At 40.1% G+C, this 25,184-nt stretch overlaps 2 protein-coding genes across 2 annotated transcripts in view; one reads left to right on the top strand and one right to left on the bottom strand.

Annotated features, from left to right (window-relative positions):
* The window catches only part of LOC126374642 (A disintegrin and metalloproteinase with thrombospondin motifs 16-like), a 78,047-nt gene extending 66,538 nt beyond the window's left edge, over window positions 1–11,509 (top strand). Inside the window, exons 8-19 of the mRNA XM_050021332.1 lie at window positions 2,789–2,895; window positions 4,728–4,870; window positions 5,144–5,313; window positions 5,641–5,704; window positions 6,188–6,302; window positions 6,458–6,588; window positions 6,791–6,894; window positions 7,420–7,591; window positions 8,456–8,567; window positions 8,874–9,022; window positions 10,030–10,222; window positions 11,379–11,509. Coding sequence (XP_049877289.1) covers window positions 2,789–2,895; window positions 4,728–4,870; window positions 5,144–5,313; window positions 5,641–5,704; window positions 6,188–6,302; window positions 6,458–6,588; window positions 6,791–6,894; window positions 7,420–7,591; window positions 8,456–8,567; window positions 8,874–9,022; window positions 10,030–10,222; window positions 11,379–11,509 — 1,591 coding nt within the window. The remainder of the gene's footprint in view (window positions 1–2,788; window positions 2,896–4,727; window positions 4,871–5,143; window positions 5,314–5,640; window positions 5,705–6,187; window positions 6,303–6,457; window positions 6,589–6,790; window positions 6,895–7,419; window positions 7,592–8,455; window positions 8,568–8,873; window positions 9,023–10,029; window positions 10,223–11,378) is intronic.
* A 2,607-nt stretch (window positions 11,510–14,116) lies between these two features.
* Window positions 14,117–24,427, bottom strand: LOC126374171 (uncharacterized). Its single transcript, XM_050020653.1, has 10 exons — window positions 24,154–24,427; window positions 23,649–23,861; window positions 22,369–22,558; window positions 21,987–22,165; window positions 21,226–21,336; window positions 20,618–20,773; window positions 19,897–20,074; window positions 17,178–17,395; window positions 15,997–16,162; window positions 14,117–14,897 (listed from the first exon to the last, which is right to left on the bottom strand). The coding sequence occupies exons 1-10, from the start codon at window positions 24,333–24,335 to the stop codon at window positions 14,793–14,795; spliced, it is 1,698 nt and encodes a 565-aa protein (XP_049876610.1). The 5' UTR covers window positions 24,336–24,427; the 3' UTR covers window positions 14,117–14,792.
* Between the last annotated feature and the right edge of the window lie 757 nt (window positions 24,428–25,184).

The following is a 25,184-nucleotide window of genomic DNA, read 5'->3' as shown; positions in this document are numbered from 1 at the left end:
ATGTGGGCGGAACTAGCTGGCTACGCGACTGCGACTGGACCAATTTTGGCAACGGCTTCGAATCTAGCGCCAAAAGTAGTCTTCATTTTTACACGGAATCAGACCAGCGTAGTTTCTTAATCTGTAATATTTAACATATCATAGCATCACGCCTGTACCCCTGAGGGGGTAGGCAGAGGTGTACGGTCACGAGCATTAATATGTACAAATTGAACTGTAAGTCTCACTAAATGTCAAATATGTTAGTGCGACAGAGTCCTAAAGTGGGTACATTATATTGCTCATCGCCCCTATCGTGTGGGTTGTGGGATTACCAACCTCGGCAACCCTGGTGTGTGTGCGTTACCCCAACAAGAAAGTATCTCCTAGAGTTATATGAGTAGAACGTATAGTTGGTGCCTTATCTGCTGTAAATGTGCCCCCACATAAAAAATGTGTGCCCCCTGTCGTTTCGAAAAAAAATCGAAAAAACGATTCTTGCTGGGGTAACGTTTTTCTAGCAGGAAAATTCTAAACGAATGATCGGAGAGAGAAAAACTGTGCATGGCCAGACAGCTTATATGTGTGCCAAAATGTGCCCCCAAAAATAAAATCTGTGCCCCTTCAGATTTTCGAGATATTGCATTTCCTGCTGGAGTAACGTTTTGATGAATAGTATATCTCTAAAACCATTGCATGTGCCCCTGTAGAATAAACATACGCGAGTAGCTCTTAATGTGTGCCCCTTTGTGCCCCAATTAGATTTTAGAAAATATTTATAGTTTTCAAGTTATCGCGGTTTTATGAAAACCCGAAAAAACATCGCAGCGCCTAAATGAGACAAGGCATAACTTCGCTGAAAACTGTATTCGGTCTTTCTTGACGCTAATAATAACCATACAAAGTTTCAAAAATGTTCATGCATGCGTTTTTGAATAATCTTGCTAAAAGTAAAAACGATGGTGTCATAACTTTGACGGCAAAATACAAGGAACTGGCACAATCCCAGATGTGTAGGTGTAAACCAAAATCTTGTGCCTTTAGTCAAAAATATATGGTGAAAATATTGAGCTTCAAATGTTACGCATTAAGTAAATATAAACAAAAAACCAAAATATGTAAACAACGGCTGGTTATCCGACCAAATCTGAATGACTACTAAAAAGCGACGGATTCATACATATCGATGACCTTCTTTACTTTACTCACTAACCGGTTCACACGTGTTGTGCCTGAGTACACTGAAGTAGAAAAGTAATAACTAATAAAATAAAGTTGTTATTGGATTATATTTTAATAGCTGTTTCTATGACCTTACACATGATTAAGTACATTTATAAGAGCCATTTTCAAATAAAATGTACATGTGACTAACATGCTCAAAATCGTGACCAAACTGTTTTGTGACATACCTGTATTTTTATACTAATGTAAGTCACATTTATTGTAAAGCAGAGTTAAAACTATGTCCTACTGCTCAAATTGAGCAGGGTCCGGCAGGGAGCTAAAATGCAGGTTTAATGATCAAATTTAGCATTTAGGAATAAAAATAATAATTTCCACATCAACAAGCTGTTTCATTTATATAGTCACAAGGTGCATTTAATATATTTTTTAATTAGCCCTCAAAACTTTTGAACGCGACTGTAAGGACAACAGCTTAGGTATAATACGCCCAATAAAGAAGGTCCTCGTTAAGTATGAATCCGTCGCTTTTTAGTAGTCATTCAGATTTGGTCGGATAACCAGCCGTTGTTTACATATTTTGGTTTTTTGTTTATATTTACTTAATGCGTAACATTTGAAGCTCAATATTTTCACCATATATTTTTGACTAAAGGCACAAGATTTTGGTTTACACCTACACATCTGGGATTGTGCCAGTTCCTTGTATTTTGCCGTCAAAGTTATGACACCATCGTTTTTACTTTTAGCAAGATTATTCAAAAACGCATGCATGAACATTTTTGAAACTTTGTATGGTTATTATTAGCGTCAAGAAAGACCGAATACAGTTTTCAGCGAAGTTATGCCTTGTCTCATTTAGGCGCTGCGATGTTTTTTCGGGTTTTCATAAAACCGCGATAACTTGAAAACTATAAATATTTTCTAAAATCTAATTGGGGCACAAAGGGGCACACATTAAGAGCTACTCGCGTATGTTTATTCTACAGGGGCACATGCAATGGTTTTAGAGATATACTATTCATCAAAACGTTACTCCAGCAGGAAATGCAATATCTCGAAAATCTGAAGGGGCACAGATTTTATTTTTGGGGGCACATTTTGGCACACATATAAGCTATCTGGCCATGCACAGTTTTTCTCTCTCCGATCATTCGTTTAGAATTTTCCTGCTAGAAAAACGTTACCCCAGCAAGAATCGTTTTTTCGATTTTTTTTCGAAACGACAGGGGGCACACATTTTTTATGTGGGGGCACATTTACAGCAGATAAGGCACCAACTATATGTTCTACTCATATAACTCTAGGAGATACTTTCTTGTTGGGGTAACGCACACCCCTGGTGTCAGTCGTTATTATTGAGCCGTCAAAGGCCCCTGACATGGCAATTACATGGGATTGGAGAGAACGTAATTGTCATACATAAACTTGTTCTCCTTCTTTTATCGTGTGGGTTGTGAGGTGGATTACCAACCCCATCAACCCTAGTGTCAAGGTTGATACTGAGCCGCCAAAGGCCCCTGACATGGCAATTACATGGCATTACGCGTGGCGTGGTAATTACGTTGAATAATAAATGATTCTGATCAATGATAATCTTGAATCTCTTGTTCGTCATTCGCAGCACAGTTCAGTCCCGCTGCCTGCTAGACCACGGCAACTCAGCGGGGCAGTTGGATCACAGCGCTGAAGGCATCCTGCCGGGGGAGAGGTTTGATGCTGATCAGCAATGTAAGTCACATTCTAAAAACAATGAGGGATTCTCTCTCTGATTGCAAACTCTTCAGAAATGCAGCACAAATGAAACACAACTTCCCAAGTCGAGTAGAGTCGGGCAAAGCGATTCGTATAGACAGTAAGAGTTGCCCCAATTCGCTAATGTATCGGATGCGGAGCAGTTAACAAGGAGCTGGAGGAGGAGGACCTATTTTGCATCGGGGGGGGGGTTAAAATGGCCACATCGAAGCAATTCATCTTCTTCTTCTTTGCGAGTCGATGGCGATCGATACTAAATTTTTGCTGACCAATAATTGGCCACGCTTACGGCATTGTCAGTGGCTTCGTAAAGGTCTTTAATAGTGCAGGTGTTAGGGCACTTACTCTTTCGTTTCAGATCATTATTGACTTCACTATCTTCCTCAATTGTTTACGTTCAATTTGACATTTCTTTGCATTGCGCACTTACTTTTATATGCGCAAAATGTCAAATTGCAACATTGCTTTCTTAGATGAATTGCTTCGATGTGGCCATTTTAACCCCCCTGTCTGCATTTAACAAGAGATTATCCCCGCAAACATACACTCAAACAATGAGGAACTTTTCAGGCTGCGTTCCTCAAAAACAATATAGATGGCGCTGTACAGATTTTTCTTCGTTTAGCCTTCTAATTTCATGGATAACAGACATATGCATATTTTATCTTTGTTTGTAGGTATAAGTGATGACCCTTTTTATTACACCCAGGCACAATTACATCTTCCACCCATTATTATTCTGATCAAAATAAAGAGAATTCTTTGCATAATGTGATCCAAATATCAAGCAACATTTATTGTACTATATATGCTTCTGGCATTACATTGGTGCTAATTCCTGTAAATACCATCTAATTTTATTTTAAGTTATATCTGTCATTTTCTTATATAACTTAAAATAAAATTAGGCGGTGTCTGCAGGAATCGGGGCCATTGTACGTATAATTATGTACCCGAGTAATGAGAAAATAGGTAAATATCACGTTTAAACTGAACAACGCCCGGCATTTACATTGTTTTTAGTGAACGTAGCCTGGAAAGTCTTTCATTGAACATAAACAATTGAAGAAGATAGAGAAGGCAATAATGATCTTGGGGATTAAAATGGCCACATCGAAGCAATTCATCTAAGAATGCAATATTACTATTTGACATTTGTTTGCATTGCGCACTTACTTTTATATGCGGAAATGTCAAATTGCAATATTGCTTTCTTAGATGAATTGCTTCGATGTGGCCGTTTTAACCCCCCTGAAACGAAAGAGATGAGTATTGAAAATCAATCAGAAGTTGGCTTTAGTTGGTCTCATTAAACTGAATCAACGCAAAAGGTAAAATACAAATTGATACGCCTTCGCTTTGAACGACGTTCCAGCCTAAGTGTCCAGAATCTAAGAGCGTCGTGAGTCCCCATTTAAATGTTTAACGGATATACAATAAAGGTCATTCTTCTTCTATCGTGTGAGTTGTGAGGTGGATGGGTGCACCAGCAACCCTGGTGTCAGGGTTATTATTGAGCCGCCAAAGGCTCAATTACATCAGTAAGTAGTACCTAACCGGGACCAACGGCTTAAGCGTGCCTTCCAAAGCATAGATCATTTTACTTTTGGACGATCAGGCAGCCTATAATGTCTTGACCAAACTAGGGATCACAAAATGATTTTTGTGATATGTCTCCACCGGGGACCTCCAGATCGTGAGCCCAATGCTCAACCACTGGATCACAGAAGCCAAAAGTCATTAATTTTGCTGATAGAATTGGAAATTTTCCTTATTTCGCAAAGACTGAACTCTGCTTCTGACCCCAGGTATGCTCAAGTACGGTCGCGGAAGTCGCCACGCGGCCGCACAGAACTTAGAAGACGTCTGCCGAGACCTGCACTGTCAGAGGGAGCGATATACTTGGACCTCGCACCCCGCGCTGGAGGGAACCAGGTGTGGGGAAGATATGGTAAGGATGGGCTAGTAAACTAAGTAGGTACATAGACTGGTATTGGTAATGGTATTTCAGTCAATCCCGGTAAGTCGCATTCCATAATCATTGGTAGCCGAAACTGAATGTTTAACGTGCCCTCCGAAGCACGGATCATCTTACGGATCAGCCTGTTATGTTCTAACTAGCTAGGGATCACAAAGTGATTTTTATAATACGTCCCGAACTGGTGAACTGGACCACAGAAGCCGTTATAGACAAATCTTCTAATTGATTTTTATAAAATTCCAGTACTGCCGCGGTGGAGAATGTGTGGAACGTTCTGGATCAACGTTGAAGCGAGGGTCGTGGGGCAAATGGTCGGGCTGGTCGGAATGCGCGTCTGCTTGCCTGGTAGATGACACCCTGGCTCCGGCGGCCGCTGGCGTGGCTGTGGCTACCAGGAGGTGTAATAGACCTAGGTACATAACATACTTCTTCTTCTATCGTGTGGTATTTCACTCAATTTCAATTTTTATCGAGTCAGAATCATGGTCTGAATCATCTTCCTCGGTATTCCGTACGATGTCACTAACACCCTGTATATTTCATTATCACTAATTTAAGAGCCACGCTCTTGTCGGTGTAGCATTTTCCATGCTACTTTTTAGGGAAAAATAGGGCAGTGGTTTCCCTCTTGTCTTCCGCCCTGCAGTACTCTGTCTGACGCGAGTGGGATACCTGAATACTTAACAATCTGAAATTTATAAGGTGTATATATGATCTAATCGAATATGCTTTGATTTCAGGCATAACGGCAACAACTATTGCGGGGGACATGACAAGAAGTACCAATCGTGTCATGCTCAACAGGTAAAATACCTACCTATTGATAAATTAATATCTGAATAATCGTATCCAATACTAAATACGAGACTCCAAACAACTTTCTCCTTCTTCATTTTACTACTGAGAAAACTCCAGTATTTCATGTAGTACCTACTGCTGCCCCCGCGGCATAGAATAGAATAGAAATAGTTTATTACAAAAGGACGCCACACACCAAAACAACAAGACAATAAAAATAATAACATCATTTAAAATGTTCACAAGAAAATTACAAAAAAAAGCAAAATGTTCGCCGAAATGATCCACAACAACTAACAAAAACAGTGCCGCGCGCGTCGCGATTTATTCCGTAGGATTCGACCAATAAACGCAGCTATCTACGCAGATAAACATCGTACTGCTATTGGTCGCGGCGCGTCTGCTGTTTCTATCACTAACCACGAACGTATAATACTGTATGTACTTATTTGATAAAAAACTAACAAAAAAACTTGTATAATATTACAGTGTAGTAATGTACCTCGGATGACAGTGCGAGAGTTTGCTGATCAGATCTGCCTGAGAGCTAGAGAAGTGGACCCTGATCTCATCGGGACTGGACTGCAAAGAATTGATTCTGACGGTAAATCATAAAAAAACATTTACTTACTTGCTAGCTGCTTTGTTTTCCGAGGTGACCGTTTAATGAAAAATGAAAATGAAAATGAAAGCAGTATTATTTATATATATATTTATAATTTAATATATAACAGTTCCCATTCATTACCAATTTTTCAGACGTAAGCAGCGCATGCGCAGTGTGGTGTGACACCAGGGGAGGCGGCTACAAGTCCAGGGGGTGGAGCCTGCCAGACGGCACGGCTTGCTCCAGGATGTCCCCCATGTTCTGCATTTCTGGAGTTTGTCAGGTAATTAACCAATTTTTCAGTTCTTGGTACGGGAGACTTATTACGAGACGAAAGACGGATGGATGGATGGAGATGAATGGATCTCGTACACCATAATTATCCACTCATAAAGATAGTTTAGTTCACTAAACAGTGAACTCCGGATGTGAACAGTGAACGAGTATGAAACACCTCGTTAAATTGTGTTTATATTTAATTCCAGAAATTCTCTTGTTCTGCCAACGTTGACACAGAGTTCGCACTACGACCAAGCGACTGTGAATGGGAAGCATTACAGCTGCAAAGTGCTACACAACATAGCGTTTCGTAAGTTTAATTACATAGTTTTTTTTTTTTTTTTTTTGAATATGGTAGCTATAATTTCACAGCTGTTGGCTATTTCGAAGGTTAAGTATTACCGCTGCTTCCAGGCTTCCAGCTATTGGTCATGTTAGAAACAGTTAAGTCTTCAACGCCTTCAAACGCAATGGAACAGTCTGTTGACGAATTCACACATATTCTCTCCTCTCCGTTCATCTCCGCTTTAGTAACTTCCGGGTCATAACCACACCCCGGACACTTCATATTATTATAAACAACCTCGTTTTATACACCACACATTGACGTTATCATACACGCGCATCCGTGTGTGTGACGTCTGACGCCATACGATTTAAGTCTAAACTATTTTCGAGGGGGGTGAGGTAAACCTAGCTCAAACGCTGGAGGGGAGCGGAGAGTTGCCGTTCTATACCTATTATTACACCTTATTCTATGTCATAACTTCACTTGAGTGTATCAGTTTCCCTTCACTGCATCCTTTAGCTTAACAATTTCTTCACGAAATTCCAGAACAAAAACATCAGGAACATGGCGCCGCGCCGTGGGCTCGCAATGGCGCGCCGCCAGCGGCTGCCACTACCACTGCGTGTCTCCTGGAAGCGGCATCCGCCTGGTCCGGTCAGCCTCCAGATCCTTGACCAGCATACAACTGTGTACACCTGATACCACGCGCCGAGACCTGGTAAGTTCATGTCTATCACTATGAGGGTCTCGCTACCACCGCGTGTCTCGTTGAAGCAGCATCCGCTTGGTCCGGTCAGCCTTTAGGACCTTGACCAGCACACAGCTGTGTACGCCTGACACGCGCCGACATCTGGTCAGTTCACATCTATCACTATGTAAGGTGGGATCTCACTGGCACTGCGTGTTTCCCGAAAAATCCCTTACAGCTGTGTACGCTTGACATCACGCGCCGAGACCTGGTCAGTACATGTCTATCACTATGTAAAGGTGGGTCTCGATACCACCGCCTGTCTCGTAGAAGTGGCATCCGACTCGAGCGGTCATCCTCGCCAAGTCACGTTCGAAAATATATACCCATTTCACGTAGCTCATCAGAACTTGCCATTTGCAAGATGAGACAGGTATATATATTCGCACGCGAGTTCAAGGCAATCGATTCAAAAATAAGGCCACAGATCTTTGACCAGCATATAGCAGTGTACGCTTGAAACTACACGCGGACACCTGGTCAGTACATGATTTAAGTTATTCTCCCTTAAGTTGAATGTTCGAAACGTCAGAATTTCTCCCTATGTACTGATTTATAGAGAACTGCCACCTGCATGATACATTACCATAAACTGCCTATATACGTCCCACTGCTGGGCACAGGCCTCCCCTGAATTAACCAGAGGGGGTATGGAGCATGCTCCACCACGCTGCTCCACTGCGGGTTAGATACATTACCACTACACCTAAATTAATAAGGCAGAAAGTGAAGCAAGGAAGGCAATTATTACGTCAAATGTGTCCTTTCACTGAAACTCTTAGAAATGGGTTAGGAAAATGTTGGTGAATACAGTCGTATTATTGTATTTTACAGGGCTGCACGCAAAGAAAATCTCCGTACCAATACGCGACCATGGTGTGCACCAAGTACAAAGAGAGAGTTAGAAGACTGTCTGGGCTGGGCATGCAGATATCTCCGGCCGTAGGTAAGAAAATACATCAAATAATCGATCAATCGACGCTTTGGCAATTTAACACAGACTGCTAATGAGATTCATCGACATATATAAGGTGTTAGTGACATCGTAACGAAAACTTTATCTGTCTGCCGTCGTCTGTTTTTCCAACTCGTTATAATCTGGGAGTATTCAAGGTGAATAGGCATTTGCTAGGTAGGCGTGATCCACCATAGACCACATATCGTCACTTACCATCAGGTGAGATTGTGGTCAAACGCGAGTCTATTTTATTTAAAAAATATATATATTGTTATTGTTTTATAAAAAATCCAGAGGACCCCGACCGGCCATGCCGCATAGCCTGCCAAGACGAGCGTGTGTCTCATAGATTCTACCTGGTGAACGGGCAGGAAGGATGGTTCCCGCTTGGCACTTCTTGCGGGAAGAAGAACGCTTCTTACTGCGTTAGCGGGAAGTGCTTAGTAAGTATTCATGAAGAATATTATATCACCATCTCCCTATTGTTATCCCATTCTTCACAGGGTTACCTAAGCTGAAGATTTGACAGGTCCGGTTTTTCACAGAAACAACTGTCTGTCTGACCTTCCAACCCACGAAGGGAAAACCTGCCCAATACAGGAAGGTATCATACCTCCGAAACGAATTTCTCGGGAATGTCTCCTGTCAATACTTCAGGTTAATTAAGCGGACCCTGTGAAAACGGGATAACGCTAGGAAGATCATGATGGTCGAAAAGTTAGGTAAACCACCTTTCCATTATTCACCGATTTACATAAGGTGATATCTCAACGGGTGCAGCGGCGGTGATGGGAGTCACGGGTACGGCAATGCGGGATAGAAGGGGCAAGTCACAGGGACAGTAACCTCGAACCTGACAGAGGGCAGCAGTAACTGTCAGTACTATTCAGAGGCGGAGGACAGGAGTCTGGCTCCTCCGGACGCCATCCCACTCGCGTCAAGCAGAGTACTGCGGGGCGGAAAGCAAGAGGGAAACCACCGCCCTATTTCTCCCTAAAAAAGTAGCATGGAGAATGCTTCACCGACAAGAGAATGGTGATGTTATTACAACCCCATATATTTCTATCACTGTCACTTTTCGACTTCATTTGCATTTTGTCATGCCCCTGTTCCCGGAAATCGACTGTGATTAGTTGTGTTTATTCTGTTTGTGTGTTGTCCTGTTTGTGGTTCCATTACTTAATAATAATAATAAAACACTTTATTGCACAGAAGGAACATCACATAACTAATATAAGAGCCACGCTCTTGTCGGTGTAGCATTCTCCATTCTTGTCGATCAAAGACCAATTCCTTCAATTCCTTATAGGACACGACGTTCGCCTTCTCTTTAATCTGTTCCATGTAAGCTTTTCTTGGTCTTCCCCTTCCTCTCTTTCCTTAACAACAAGTAAAGAAGAAATATAAAGTACGTACATAAATTGCATTGCGTTACTTAATATCTTTTCAGGAATTCGGTCCCGACAACACGCCGCTCTCAGAGATGGTGTTCACCTTGCCTCTACTCACCCGAAACAGCACCACGCGCGTGACCCGGCGCTCCTCGCGACACAGGCGGAGTCTACACCGAGACAGGATGACTGTTAAAGCCACCCTCGACGCGCAACACTTGGCCGATATCATTGCTAGGCTGAATTTGACTGGTGAGTAGTTTCCGTTTTGTTTTGAAAAGTCAAGAAGTGTATCCCAAAGTCATAGTGACTTCCTGTGGTACACCGGCTTGCTTCTCAGGCACCGGTTCTCACCGGGACTTGCACCAATGAGTTATTAATTAAATCTTAAGTACAGTTTTCACTAACGGTTGGCTTGACCACTATAGACGGCTCGCCACCTATCACGTTGGTCTAATAGAAAGCTAGGTGAGGTACATGTACAGTCATGAGCAATATAATGTACCCACTTTAGGACTCTGTCGCACTAACATATTTGACGTTTAGTGAGACTTACAGTTCAATTTGTCAAAAAAGTTAATGTGACATGGTCAAAGTGTATACAAATTAATGCTCGTGACCGTACTTAGGTACGTTTCGTTACCTGCCGTAACACGGGAACCACGTACCACAATGATATCCAATAGAATTGCTTTATTTAACGCGGTTGGTTCATTTATCGCAAAGCGCGCGATATGCGTACGCTATGCTTGGGACTGGGATATCTATTTCTTTTTAATTCTTTCATTTTACTTTACAACTATTTCTTAGGTTCCTAAAAAGAAAAAAAAATTGTCTTGTGTAACATAAACATAACAGCAACATTTTTTATTATTATATATTCCCAATGCAGTTCTTGTCCTATGTAAATGCAATGTATTCTTCTATCGTGTGGGTTGTGAGGTGAATTACCAACCTCATCCACCCTAGTGTCAGTGTTATTATTGAGCCGCCAAAGGCCCCTGACACGGCTCACGTAACGATTACTCACTTACATCAGTAAGTAGTAACCGGACCACCGACTTAACGCGTTCAGAAGCACGGATCATCTTGCTTTCAGACAATCAGGAAATGCAATGTAATATATAACAGTTTCTCATCATCATCAATTTAAGAGCCACGCTCTTGTCGGTGCAGCATTTTCGATGCTAGTTTTTTAGGTAAAAATAGGGCAGTGGTTTCCCTTTTGCCTTCCGCCCCGCAGTACTTTGTCTGACGCAAGTGGGATGGCGCCCAGAGTAGTCTATTACAAAGCCATACTAGGACTCCTGTCCTCCGCCTCTGAATAGTACTGACAGTTACTGCTGCCCTCTGTCAGGTTCCAGGTTCTATGGTAACAATAAATTGAATGTTTCTCTCTTTCGTGCAGCCAATTCCCGCGACCACATCACCTACTACGACAGGATACCAGACCACATAGAGCTGGACTTCAACAACCCCATACACATCGCGCCAGAAGACACACTCATCAGGAAGCCTCCTAGACCTACTTGGGACTGATATGATCTACTACTAAATAATTGCTCATTTAGGTTTTGAATTCTTGAATTCTGACTCGGGCTTAAAACCACTGAATTCGATACAGTGTTATTACAAAACGAAGACCACAAGATAAACCAGATTTTGTATACGTATACGTTTGTGTAAGTGACATCGTAACAAATAATAAGGAGGATCATTCAGACCATGATTCTAAGTTAATATCTTACTTTTTCGGACAATCAGGTGATTCAAGCCTGAAAAGTCCTTACCAAACAAAGGAAAGTCCCACCAAGTGATTTCGACAATGTCCAAATCAGGAATCGAACCCGGACCTCCAGATCGTGAGCCTAACGCTCTAACCACTAGACCACAGAGGCTGTTACAAAATCACAGTGTTTTATTTATTCCCTAAAGATCGAAAACAGGACAACATTTTCAATCGAAACTGCCTTTTTCCAACTGGCTGCTTTTCTTTTTCGTAACTCATCCTTCAGACGGGATACACTCCACGTTGTATCCACACAATGGCCCCGATTCCTGCAGACACCGCCTAATTTTATTTTAAGTTATATCCGTCATTTTCATATCCGTCGAAAAGGAAAGGGACACACACACACACACACACACACACACACACACACACACACACACACACAGCTCTTCATTTCACAGCTCTTAATTTTAGGAAGAATGAGTAAATGAATGAATAACCCGGGCGAATCAAAAGGTACGTCGTATGCAATCCGTTTGACGTGCTGTCTACTTAACTGTGTCGGGTTATTGACGGATGTAAAATTTTTAGACGGTTGGTTTAGATTTGTGCTTAAAATTGACGTGTGTTCCATAAATATGCTTGTCGATTACCCGTCAAAGAAAATGACAGATATAACTTAAAATAAAATTAGATGGTATTTACAGGAATTAGCACCATTGTATAGTAATTTATCGCGATTTTTAAATGGACAGTATGGAGAACTGTCAAAATGTAAGCATAAGCAACTGCCGCCTACATTTGAGTTTACAGTTTTTATCCTCATCCATGTTTGGACCATAGATAATTGATATCGCTTGGTCACCAGGATTTGTGCCCGGTTAATGGCAATAGGCTCGCCCCCTATTATATGGGACTTAAACAGAGCTGGCTAGGAGTAGGTGTATAATATACACCTGTTATTTTTACGTTTAGATTTTGAAGTTTATGTGAGTTTTTTTTTTATAGAATCCATTGCGATTGACTAAAATGGCAGCTGTGACTGGTGTATGACTGGTTACCATTTTAAAAATTACGCCAAAGCAATCTTTCTTTTTTCTGTAAAGACATTTTTTTTTATATTAGGATTAAAAAAAAGAAGTACATTAATGGAAATGGCAAATATTCAATGCAATTAAATAACGCAACAATGTATCAATTACGAGTAATTCGGCTTGAATCTGAACGATCTTGCTCGTATTAAGATGACCACGAAAAGACAATAAATATGTAGAGTCGCGCCAAGAAGTCCCACAGGTGCAGCGCTGGCGGCGCATAGAATAGGGTAGTTTCCAACTAGTCAAATCAGTTACTTTTTACTAAACGTCAACACACGAAATTACTATGGAATTTGCATGAAAAAGCAACCTGTAACATCATAGAAAAACGAGACAAAATGTCGCACTTATTATTAAATTTTTCTTTATTAAAATTCATAAATAAGTTAAACAGAAAAAGAAAACGTTTTTGTTACCTTTAGATCTGTCTTTATTTAGTAATCAGAATTTCATAATTTATCTTTGACCTAGAAAACTACCCGATTATTATAACTTGTCATTTAGTTCCATTGAAATTCGCTGGACTTCTTTAGTGGCGCGGACTGGTGATAGGTGATCATCCCATCCATTGAAATAATCTATCATATTAGAAAGGAAATATTCCTTCTGCGGATCCCTCTCATAATAGGAGTGATTAGAATATAAACTAGGCGAAAAACAATGTAATGTATCGGTGAGGTGTGGGTACTTAGTTCATCTTGCGATGGATGTACCTCTAACTACCCCAATGAAGGACTTTCCAATCGACGTTCCCCAAACACACAATAGATGGCGTTGTTAATTACCTATTTTCCCATTGATAATTATTCAAAAATGTAATGTAATGGCAGAAGCATATATAAAACTAATTGTTGCTTGATATTTGGATCACATTTTGTATAGAATGATGTTGCTACCTGTATTGCTTTTCTTTATTTTGATCAGAATAATTATGGGTGGAAGTTGTAATTGGTGTGATAAAAAGGGTCATAAAAAGGGTGATAAAAAGGGTCAACAAAGATAAATGATGCATATGTCTGTTATCCATTAAATTAGAAGTTTAAACGAAGAAAACCTTAACAACGCCATCTACCGTGTTTTTGGGGAACGCCTACGCCTCAATGGGATATATTTATGAGCTTATGTTATGTTAATATATAATGAATCGATCATCAGGGATGCACCCTGTATAGTCAACACAGTAAGTAAGAACGTAGACATAATGTTGATGACTGTACAACGTATGTGATCAAGCTTAGTATTTATTTTAGGGAATTTTATACTCTGTTTAGTTTAAGTAGTTATTTAAATAAAATAAAAATATTTTATAGTAATTTAATGCTTGTTTTATTGAATAATAGCGCAGGATGTAGTGTACAAATATATAAATGTATACAGTGTGTTAGTAACATCGTAACGAAAACTTTGAGGGATGATTCAGGCCATGATTCTGAGTTGATATCAAGTGGATTTTTTCCGTCGCAAAAGTATGGAATGGAAAATAATTTAAAAAAACAAAAAGACATGAATTTTTCCGACAGGAAATTCATGGTCTGAATCATCCTCCTCAGTATTCGTTACGGTGTCACTAACACCCATACCTACTTGTATGGCTACCTGTATGTACTGGTACGGGGTGTAAGTGACATCGTAAAGAATACTGAGGGGGCTCATTTAGCTCATTATTCTGAGTTAATATCAAGTGGAATTTTCGATCGCAGAAGTAGAATTGATAATAATTAAAAAAATAATAAAACTTATATATATGTTTGGATTTTAAAAGGACATTCATTCATACGACTTTAATAATGTTAAAATAAACAATATGTTGTTGTTATGTTGTTGTTGTTTGTTATGTTATGTGTGTTAATGTTTGTTTTGTTGTGTTGTGTTGTGTGTGTGTTGTTTTGTTTAATGTGTTGTGTTGTTGTTGTTGTGTTCTTCAATGTTGTTGTGTTGTATTTATATTTTATACAAGATTAAACGTATTCTCTTATGATGTTATTCATAGCCCTTACGCATAGCCGCCAGTCTGAACACCTTTGACAGCGGCTTGTAGTCGCGGAGGGTCGGTGAGGAACCACTGCCACAGTTTCCTCAGGTTCTGCTTATCACCGTTCTGGAATACATACACCAATTTCAATTTCAAAATATCTTTATTGGCATAATTAATATACATAGTACAATACCAGTGTAAATAAAATTAAGGTCCTAGTAGTACTATACAAAGAAAGTTAACATCGTTTAATGAGTACGTACACTCTTCAAAAACTTTTAGCCGGGATCATATTTATTAGTGGAAATGGAAGGATTTAGCCTGTATGCTAGTCAAATTAACATCAGGATTTGCGACATTATGTAGGTGGGAACAGATGTACCATTACATTTGTAAAGTAGTGATTACAATGAGTTACGAAAACCGGGCGACAGTCGGAGAATGATATACAAATACCGTGTAATAGAATTCGCCAGGAAACAGCAAAAACACATCAAAATACCTTCAATCACCATTACACAGCAAAATATGTATGTGGTGCAAAACCTCATAGTGGCAACGCTCAGAATTTTTCCCTTAGTGTACGGCCACCGAAATTTAATTACCTAAATCTTTTAAAAATTAAGAGATGGGAAGAAGAAATAAAAAATACAACAGGAAATATGTGAAGGCTGGCGAGAGACAGGGATAAGTGGAAAGAGATGAAGGAGACCTTTGTCAAAAGACAAATGGACGAAGAAGATGACATCTTTTAACATAATTAAACACGTTTTTTTAAATAATAAGTTTAAGCCTAAAAACAATGAAAAAAATATCTATCTATCATAATCTTTTTAAAATGTTGTATACGGCCACCCGGTATGAGTTTTATGTGGCCGCAATCCAACCCGATGAAGTTAGTTTGCAGCTATGGTGGACCAGTCTTGGTCGATTCTTGCCGCCCCTATTTCGGCGCCCTAGGGCCGCCACTGCCATCACATTTTCATTACAAGTATCTCTCTTAAATATACTTATATACTCACCCCGAGACTTTTAAATGAAGAGAAAATTTTAAATGAAGAATCGAAACAAAAGAGTGCGTGTGCGAGTGAACGTCCCTGCGTACGTGCGTGCGTGCGTGCGTGCTCGTGCGTACACGGGCGTGTGGGCACGTGCATACACGTGCATGCATGCATGCGTACGCGTGTGTATGCGAGCAAGAATACATAAAGGTAATCGTTACCTTAACTTGCGAGAACAGACCCCCGACATCAAGCACAGTGCTCTCTATGGCAGTCAGTTGTCGTGTCAAGCTGTGCGTCAGCGCGGCCACGGTGCGGTCCCATATTTGAGGCTGCCTCGTACACCCGGTGCTGATGTACTCTCTCAGTGGACCGGAGGCCTTTTTTCTGCAAAAGGAGGAGTGTGCTAAGAATACGTGATATAAAAAATTTGGTTATGGAAAATGTGTTTATCAGAAATAATAGAATAATGAAGGCACATGAAATATGCTCTTACGAATAAGAAGCAGCTCATTAATGTCATTTTTGGGGAGCGCTGAAGGCTCTCACCCGGTACAAAGTTTAAGACAACAGGCCTGAGGGTGCCCAGTTGGGCGCGAACCTCGGCTCCGGGCGTCGTTTGAGAGGAAAAAATATTTGAAAGAATTAATCGACCCTAGCGGGTAACATTAATATCAGTCCATCAAAAATATTATGGACTAAAATAATATATAAAATACCATTAAAAAGTATTATAAATCCTTCCTATTTTCTTCAGGTTTACTCTGGGTCTGAAGTTATTGACAACATTCTATTTAAATATTCTTTCTATTACTTATAATTAGAAACTACGTATAAAAAAAGTTTTTTAAAAGTTTATTTGTAACAAAAAGAGGATGTAACTTCAGACAGAGTAAACCTGAAGAAAATAGGAAGGATTTATAATATTTTTTATTGTTTGTAGGTTCTCTAGACCTTCATAACATAACGTAACATATACAGCCTATATACGTCCCACTGCTGGGCACAGGCCTCCCCTCAATCAACCGGAGGGGGTATGGAGCATACTCCACCACGCTGCTCCACTGCGGGTTGGTGGAGGTATTTTTACGGCTAATATCCGGGACCAACGGCTTAACGTGCCCTCCGAATCACGGAATCATCTTACTTTTTCGGACAATCAGGTGATTCAAGCCTGAAAAGTCCTTACCAAACAAAGGACAGTCTCACAAAGTGATTTCGACAATGTCCCCATAGGGAATCGAACCCGAACTAGACCTTCAAGTAGTGGCAAAAAAGTGCAGAGCTCATTTAGCTTAGTTTATCTATGATAAAAATAATAATTTCGACCACCGCTACACTTACAACTATTGTTCCTGAGCGAGAGTCCCAACACGCTTAAGTTAAAAATATATCCACTTACAAGTCCTCAACCGCCTCTTCCTTCTTTGCGTACCCCTCTCGGACGTCAGTAGCCAACAGTGCTAGCTTGCTGTGGAGGTCATTGTACATCTTCACCAACACCACCGCGTCTTCCGACTGCGCGCCCAGTATGTCACGCAACGTATGGAGCAATATATCCGAATGTTGCAGGTTGGCAGTGCTTGATTGTTGCTGGGAGAGGATCTCGTTCATTGATTCCTGAAAAGAAGCATTTTAAGCATCACTCATGTAGAATTTCACGACTACGGCCAAGTCTGTCATATGTCAAATTGGTAATTCGTCAAGTCCTATTTTCGACAAGTTATGATATTTGCCAAACACGCTACTCGTCATCTTAATCAAGTACAGTCATTAGCAATATAAGTAAGTGTACTTATAAGAAAATAAACTAGTGAGTTTATTTTCTTTACATGCGTAATATAATAAAATATTGTATGCACAATCAATAAAAATAAATAAAGATTTTATATTTTAAAACTTTAATCAATTAACCTTTTTTTAAATAATAATGAGCCTGTTTTTTCAAAATATTTATGTACATGAACAGATTTTGATTGTACGGTCGCCTGCAGATATACTGGACACCTCTGGTATATCTATACCATGCAGATGCAGGCGATACCGGAGGGGTCCAATATATCTGCAGGCGACTGTACACGGAGATGACGAATAGCGTGTTTGGCAAATTTCATAACTTGTCGAAAAGAGGACTTGACGAATTACCAATTTGACATATGAAGGACTTGACCATAGTAGTTATATTCCTCATGTACAGTCATGAGCAATATAATGTACCCACTTTAGGACTCTGTCGCACTAACATATTTGACATTTAGTGAGACTTACAGTTCAATTTGTCAAAAAAGTTAATGTGACACGGTACCAAAGTGTATACATATGCTCGTGACGGTATGCCGAAAGAAGTGTCGTGGACAAGCGCCATCTAGCGCATATTTTGGGAACTAATTAGTTCGCTTCGTTCGTTTTTGTCTCAATGTCAAGATATTTGAAAATGTAACGTAGTAACCAAAAAATCTAACAGATGTCGCTAATAAATAATGCCAATAAATAAGATTACCAAGATGGAGTGTCGACGAAACACGGCTTTTATTTAACGCTCCCGATTTTATTATAGTTCTTCTTCTATCGTGTGGGTTGTGAGGTGAATTACCAACCTCATCAACCCTGGTGTCAGGGTTATTATTGAGCTGTCAAAGGCCCCTGAAATGGCTCATGTAACTTACTTACATCAGTAAGTAGTAACCGGGACCAAATATAATAGATAATATTGTAAATTTAAATTTAAAACACTTTCAATAACAACTGTTATTAGACGATGAATGAGGGGTACTGGCGGTTTGAGCGTTCGGCTCACGATCCGGAGGTCCCGGGTTCAAATCCCGGTGGGGACATATCACGAAAATCACATTGTGATCCCTAGTTTGGTTAGGACATTACACGCTGATCACTTGATTGTCCGAAAGTAAGATGATTTTTGGAAGGCACGTTAAGCCGTTGGTCCCGGTTACTACTTACTGATGCAAGTTAGTAGTCATTACATGAGCCATGTCAGGGGCCTTTGGCGGTTCCATAGCAACCCTGACGCCACGGTTGATGGGGTTAGTAATCCACCTCACAACCCATACGATAAAAGGAAAAGAGGTTCTGTCTGATAGAGGGGATATTGGGAGAAACGCGAATATGCACTTACAAGTGCTTTGAATTGAACCGATATTCTTGGCATTTCAACAAATGATCCAAAACAACGGGAGCTTGTTAGGGAAGTGACGGGGAAACATAAGACTTGAAGGGTATGGGAATTACGAATGTGTGTTGTCAGCGAGAATGACGACTGACGAATGTGGAGGAAGCAAGAGAACTGTGTCAGGATCGAAGCAAACTCCTTCTTTGATGAGACGTTTCGAAATAGGCGTGAGTTTATGTACGGTCACGAGCAGTAATATGTATACACTTTGGTATCATGTCACGTCTGCCAACCATTGCCCAATGGCTCAAATTAGCTTCCAAACGTTTTTTCGATTCTGCTCCGCACCACCCAAATCCCCTGGTAGTTGCGGCTTCCGAATACATCCCGCTTAGGGACGGTACTGAAAAGTATCGGCGTCCGAAGGACGTAATATACGATCCCGACGACCCGATTACTCTATCCATAGAGGCAGCCAATCAGCTCGCGACACCAACACAACACTTCAGGACCCCGATACCGACCCCGCCGGCGTGGTCAACGATTTCCCTCATTCAGCGCTTATCGCTATCGACCCACTAGGGTCGATTAATTCTTTCAAATATTTTTCCTCTCAGACGACGCCCTGAGCCAAGGTTCGCGCCCAACTGGGCACCCTCAGGCCTGTTGTCTTAAACGTTGTACCGGGTGAGAGCCTTCAGCGCTCTCCATTTGTCCGGTCAAGTAGTTAATGCCATCTGCGGCAAATCTACAATAAGTCACGTCAAAAAAAAAATTATCATGTCACATTAACTTTTTTGACAAATTGAACTGTAAGTCTCACTAAATATGTTAGTGCGATAGAGTCCTAAATTACATTATATTGCTCATGACTGTATGTATGTTGTCAGCGAGGCAACCAGCCAGGTTCTGAAGTTAGCGGCCAGGAGCGATGCCGACCAGAGGTTAAAATTGTTACAATGCTAATAAGAAATCTCCGCGTATAGAAACTTACGATCCTCTCCGTGACGGCTTGTGCGTCCTGCGTGGCGTGCGCGCGCAGCTGCGCCGCGAACTGCAGCAGCTGCAGCAGCGCGCGCAGTTCCACACGCAGCGCGCAGTACAGCAGCCTGTCCAGGGACAGGGCCTGGTGCGACGTGTCCAGCAGGCGGGACAGATCTGTGTTTATCTGCCTGTTAAATTAAAAGAATAATTACATACATACATAGGGCCGGTTATCCCTTCGCGGATTGGAAGGTCAGTCAGGCAGTCACTCCTGTAAAAAACCAGACCTGTCAACGATTGTCTGACCTTCCATCCTACGAAGAGAAAACCTGCCCAATACAGGTAAGGTCTCATACATCCGAAACGTTTTTATCGGGAATGTCTCCTGTCAAATCTTCAGGTTAGGTAAGCGGACCCTGTGAAAAACGGGATAATGCTAGGGAGATGATGATATTACATACATACATATGAATGCATGGGATTAACTGTCTGGGAACTTATGGGAACTTAAATTTCATATATTTAAAAACAAGTCTAGATCCCAGCCGAAGTTTTTCTTGCAGCTTCTTTTCCCCGGCTAAACACGTTGTGAGAAGCTGCAATAGTTTTAGACGGATGAGACGTTCGTAATATATATAACTATGTTACCTACTGAATGAAGATATTTTTGAATTTGAACTCTTAACGAGCCCCGAATAGATATTGTCAATGAATAGTACATAAAAACTCACTCTCTCACAGCCAAAGCAGACTGTATGGTGGTGTCAACGGCGAGCTTCGTTCGTGACGTCACCATTTCTTTGATGGCGTCTTGTATCTGCTGGTCCAAGATAGCCTCCTCTTGGACGAGTAGTTCCAGAGCCGTCTGGGCTTCCACCGAATATGTTCTGTAACATAAAGACATCCAATTTTCAAGTACATTTGTGCTGATTCACACCATTACTACCACCATAATTTTTTATTAAAAATTTTATTTCTTAGTAAATTTGTCATTTTCTTATCCGCCGAAAAGAGACAGGTAGTCGACAAAATTATGGAAGACGCGTCAGTTTTAGGGTGAAATTTAAACAACCCTCTCAAAATTTTACATAGGCCAATAACCCGAGAGAATTAAGTTGACAACACACATCAAATGGGCTGCATACCAGCGACATGTCCATTTGATTCGCCTGGATTATTCATCCATTCACTCATACATTTTAAAATGAACAGCTGTCAATCATCCTTCCCTTTCCTTTTCGGTGGCTAAGACAATGACAGGTATAATTTAGAAGCAGAAGGGAAAACCATGCATAGGTAAGGTCACATGATACATCCCAAATTAATAAATAAAACTTACGTAATCTGACTGGGATGCACATTGTTGTAATTACCCACAAGCTCCAATTTAGCTTGCTCGCCGCACAGCTCTGCTAGAGACTCGATGTAGGCAGTGGCAGCATCTGATAATCTGAAACAATATTGATAGTACAGGGTGTTTATGACATCGTAACGAATACTGAGTGGGATGATTCAGACCCTGATCCCGAGTTAATATCAAGTGGAATTTTACGTCGCAAAATTGAGGATTATTTGAGCCGGACATGGTGTTGCTGGTGACACTGTAACATATACCGAAGGGACGAATGATTGTCAAATGTTAATTTTACAAGGAATGGATAATCCAGACGAAGAAAATAGGCGTCTCGCTGATATGCAAACCCAAGTGTGATTTCAACTTAATTCTGTCGGGCTATTGGCCAATATAAAATTTTAGGGTGTTTTAAATTTCTGCCTAAAATTGACGTGTGTTCCATAAATTTTATGCCCGTCGATTACCCGTTGTCGATTGGAGATGTCCTTAGAAAAGGTTCAGTACGAACTACTCTTAACCGACGTGCGTGTATGTAACGATTGATGAATGTGGAAGAAGCAAGAGAAGTGTGTCAGGATCAAAATGGAATTCCATAATCTCTGCTTACCCCAGTGGGAAAAAGGCGAGATTTTATGTATTTTTGTCGATTAGCCGTCCCTTTCCTTTTCAGCGGATAACAAAATGACAGGTTAAAATAAAATTAGATGGTGTACTGGAATCAACACGAATGTAGTACTTATTCTTACCTGTCTTCCAAATTCCTGGCTTCAACGAGAGCAGTGCGTAGATCATCATCGGTGAAGCTGTCGTTTTGTCGTCTATGGAACTTTCTAGCAGTGTACAGATCGAAGTGGGACTTGAACAGCGCTTGAGACTGCCGGTACTGCTCGAGCGGACCGAACGATACGAACTTCTGAGCTGTTTCCTGGAATTTGTTAAAATTATTATTTTAATTCTGTATGAGGGCGACGCCAAATAGCGGAGGCCTATACCTAGCAGTGGGATAATGCTGGCTGATTGATTTTTTTTCCTATTTCGGGGGGATACAAGCTGATTACATATAGATAAAAATTATAGGCGTGACTCGCATGTGTAAGTAAATCCAAGGATCAAGAGCAGGTAGTCTACCTTATCATGCTGCGTGCTCGCATACAGTTGCAGCGCTGTAGCTATGACGCGCAGCACGGAGTCCGTGCGCGCCTCGACGTCCTGCGCGTACGACAAACACTGCTCCGCGCATGCGCCACACTCATTTAGGTATTGCTGCTCACATGCCTGTAGCTTGGTTGTCTCTATCGTCAATTGTTCTTTTGATAGCCTGGAAATTAAAAAAGTGGTTTTTCACATTGTGTCATCTTATGGCATACTATTTACACACATAATATCACACCTTTATCCTGTTGCGATAGACAGAGACCACAAATATGTAATCCAATAAAATGATGGTAACATTTCATCATCGTCAATTTAAGAGCCACTCTCTTGTCGGTGCAGCATTTAAATACTCTCCATGCTCCTTTTTTAGGGAAAAATAGGACAGTGGTTCCCTCAACACACACACAGACACACAACAACACACACACACACACACAGACACACAACAACACACACACACACACAGTAACAGTTAATAAAGGCTATTTTTATTTATTATTTTATATATCTGCCTTTGATATTGGTATAGTCATTATATACTAGACCCTACTTTTTGTTCCACACATGACATAATATAAACCATGTCACATTAACTATTTTAACAAATTAAACCATAAGTCTCATTTAAAGTCAAATATGAAAGTGTGACAGGGTTCTAAAGTAGGTACATGATATTGCTGATGACTGTACAATATTTCATCATCATAAACAGCCTATATAAATCCCACTGCTAGGCCCAGACCTCCCCTCAATCAACAGGAGGGGGTATAGAGGATGCTCCACCATGCTGCTCCACTGCAGGTTGGTATAGGCATTTGACACCACATTGTGCCTTTATCAGTAACAAATTATCCTTCATGTTCAATATTTTGACTCACAAAAAAGTTATTTTCACATTTTCAACCATTAATAGGTATTACAAACTTGGGCAGAATATAAAGTCGTTGTTTTTTTTACTATCAGAGGAAAGTAAATTATCAGTTAGAATGTAACCAATTTTACTTGAAATCGTGGCTCGGGCTGTAGACCTCTGAATTCAACTTTATGAGTAAAAATGTGTGCTTAGATCTTAGGTAATTAATATCACATGGTTTCCTGGATTTGTGTCCGGGTAATGACAATAGGCTCACCCCTATATGGGACTTAAACATAGCTGGTGAGGTAGTTACAAGAGTAAATTATTACTCAATACTTTTAAATAGATAAAAACTAACCAGAAACAGACAATAAAGTCTAATAACTTTCTGACTTACTCATTTTGCTTTATTAATTCCTTGTAAACTCTCTCCTGTTTCTCCAAAGCATGTAGCTTTTCTTTCTGCACATTGATGTCAAATTTGACATCTTCAAGTGCTTCCAAGTCCCCTGGTATGCTGATTCCCGGGTACTCCTCTTTTATGGCTGCTAGAGTGGACTCTAAGTCTTCATCGGAGAGGAGGTAATCATTCTTCTCCAGTTCAGAATATCTAGTGAATAAATAAGTACATTTTAAAGAATTTTATTGCACTTTTTTGCAATATTATTCAAATATATCAGATTATTATAAGGATGTGGTATACAAATCGTTAGGACTTACAGCTTTAGCCATATTATATAAAATGAATATAAATTAAGGTGTTAAATAGATTTCCTACAGTTATTTATGAGTCATTGTAAGTGGTGAACTCGTATAACCTAACAGCAACTAGTGATTTTGAACACCATTAAAGCAAGATATTCTGAACTTATTCGAAATTTATATTATATTCCGACACTAACCTGTATTGTTCACGAGTCGTTAATGCATTGTTGTGGTCTAAATTTTTGTACAACCATGTAAAAACACCAGAAAACGAAGGGTCGCCCAACATCCATTCAAACGATTTTTTATACGTCTCTACACCCAAGCTATGAAGGAAAGGCACAAATTCTTCATCGGTAATTTCAGGTTGCTTACTCATTTTACAATAATATTAATAAAAGGGCAAACAATTCCCTTTAATTTAATTTAAACACGACACAACAAGCCGTTGCAAAATTCAAACGAACGAAATCATAACAAACAAATGTCAATAAGATGTTTCTTACTTGTAGCGGCTGCTGATGCCATATTGTGCGAAAGAGACAAAACTATGAAATTTATATAGCAGCTTCTCTTTTTATCATATCAATAAGTCTTAAATTATGTAATAACTGGCTGATTTCCTGAAAAACTACGAATGTCATATTTTTTGTAAAAAAAAAGGAAATACTTCTTTTCTTTTTATGGCTATAAAATAATATTTCTGAAGCTATAAAACCAGTGCTTTGTAAAATATACATACATTCTCAAAAATAAACTTTTTAACCGATTACAAAAAGAGGGGTTTTAAAATTTTAGCTGAGCATGCTTATTATGAATAATTGTTAAACAGATATTTAACATAAAGGCATTTTTTAGGAATAACCTATTTATTATTCATCATATTTTTTAGTTAATAATCTGTTGTTAATAATGTTCTATTGACGAACAAAGGAAAGAACATTTTTTCTTTATGTATCTACTTATAACACGAACATGTAAACAACAATATTTTTTGATTAAACCATAACGTAAATCATTTAAGCCGACGTATAATGGAGGAAGACCCAATTGGACCATTAGCCAATTCAGGAACCCCTCATTTTGGCACATCCTCGCACTTGAACGTCGAAGTTCAAGGTCTATGTCAGGCAGGACGAGGTAGAGATTGATGGATTTATTATTGGCGTCGGACACGCGTTGGACTACTACCTAGCGTTCGTTCTAGTTTTTTTTAACAGCGCCTTTG

The sequence above is a fragment of the Pectinophora gossypiella genome, chromosome 17, assembly GCF_024362695.1.
Source record: "Pectinophora gossypiella chromosome 17, ilPecGoss1.1, whole genome shotgun sequence".
Taxonomy (NCBI): domain Eukaryota; kingdom Metazoa; phylum Arthropoda; class Insecta; order Lepidoptera; family Gelechiidae; genus Pectinophora; species Pectinophora gossypiella.
The sequence above is the reverse complement of the archived record's forward strand: the minus strand, read 5'-3'. Positions and strand labels throughout refer to the sequence as shown.

Excerpts from the sequence above, each read along its gene's own strand:
- LOC126374171 (XM_050020653.1), bottom strand. The coding sequence starts at position 24,335 with ATGAGTAAGCAACCTGAAATTACCGATGAAGAATTTGTGCCTTTCCTT. Across the intron at positions 21,337-21,986 it reads GCCAGGAATTTGGAAGACAG|ATTATCAGATGCTGCCACTG; the intron begins GTAAGAATAAGT and ends ATATTGTTTCAG. Across the intron at positions 17,396-19,896 it reads AAGCCGTCACGGAGAGGATC|GAATCAATGAACGAGATCCT; the intron begins GTAAGTTTCTAT and ends GCTTCTTTTCAG.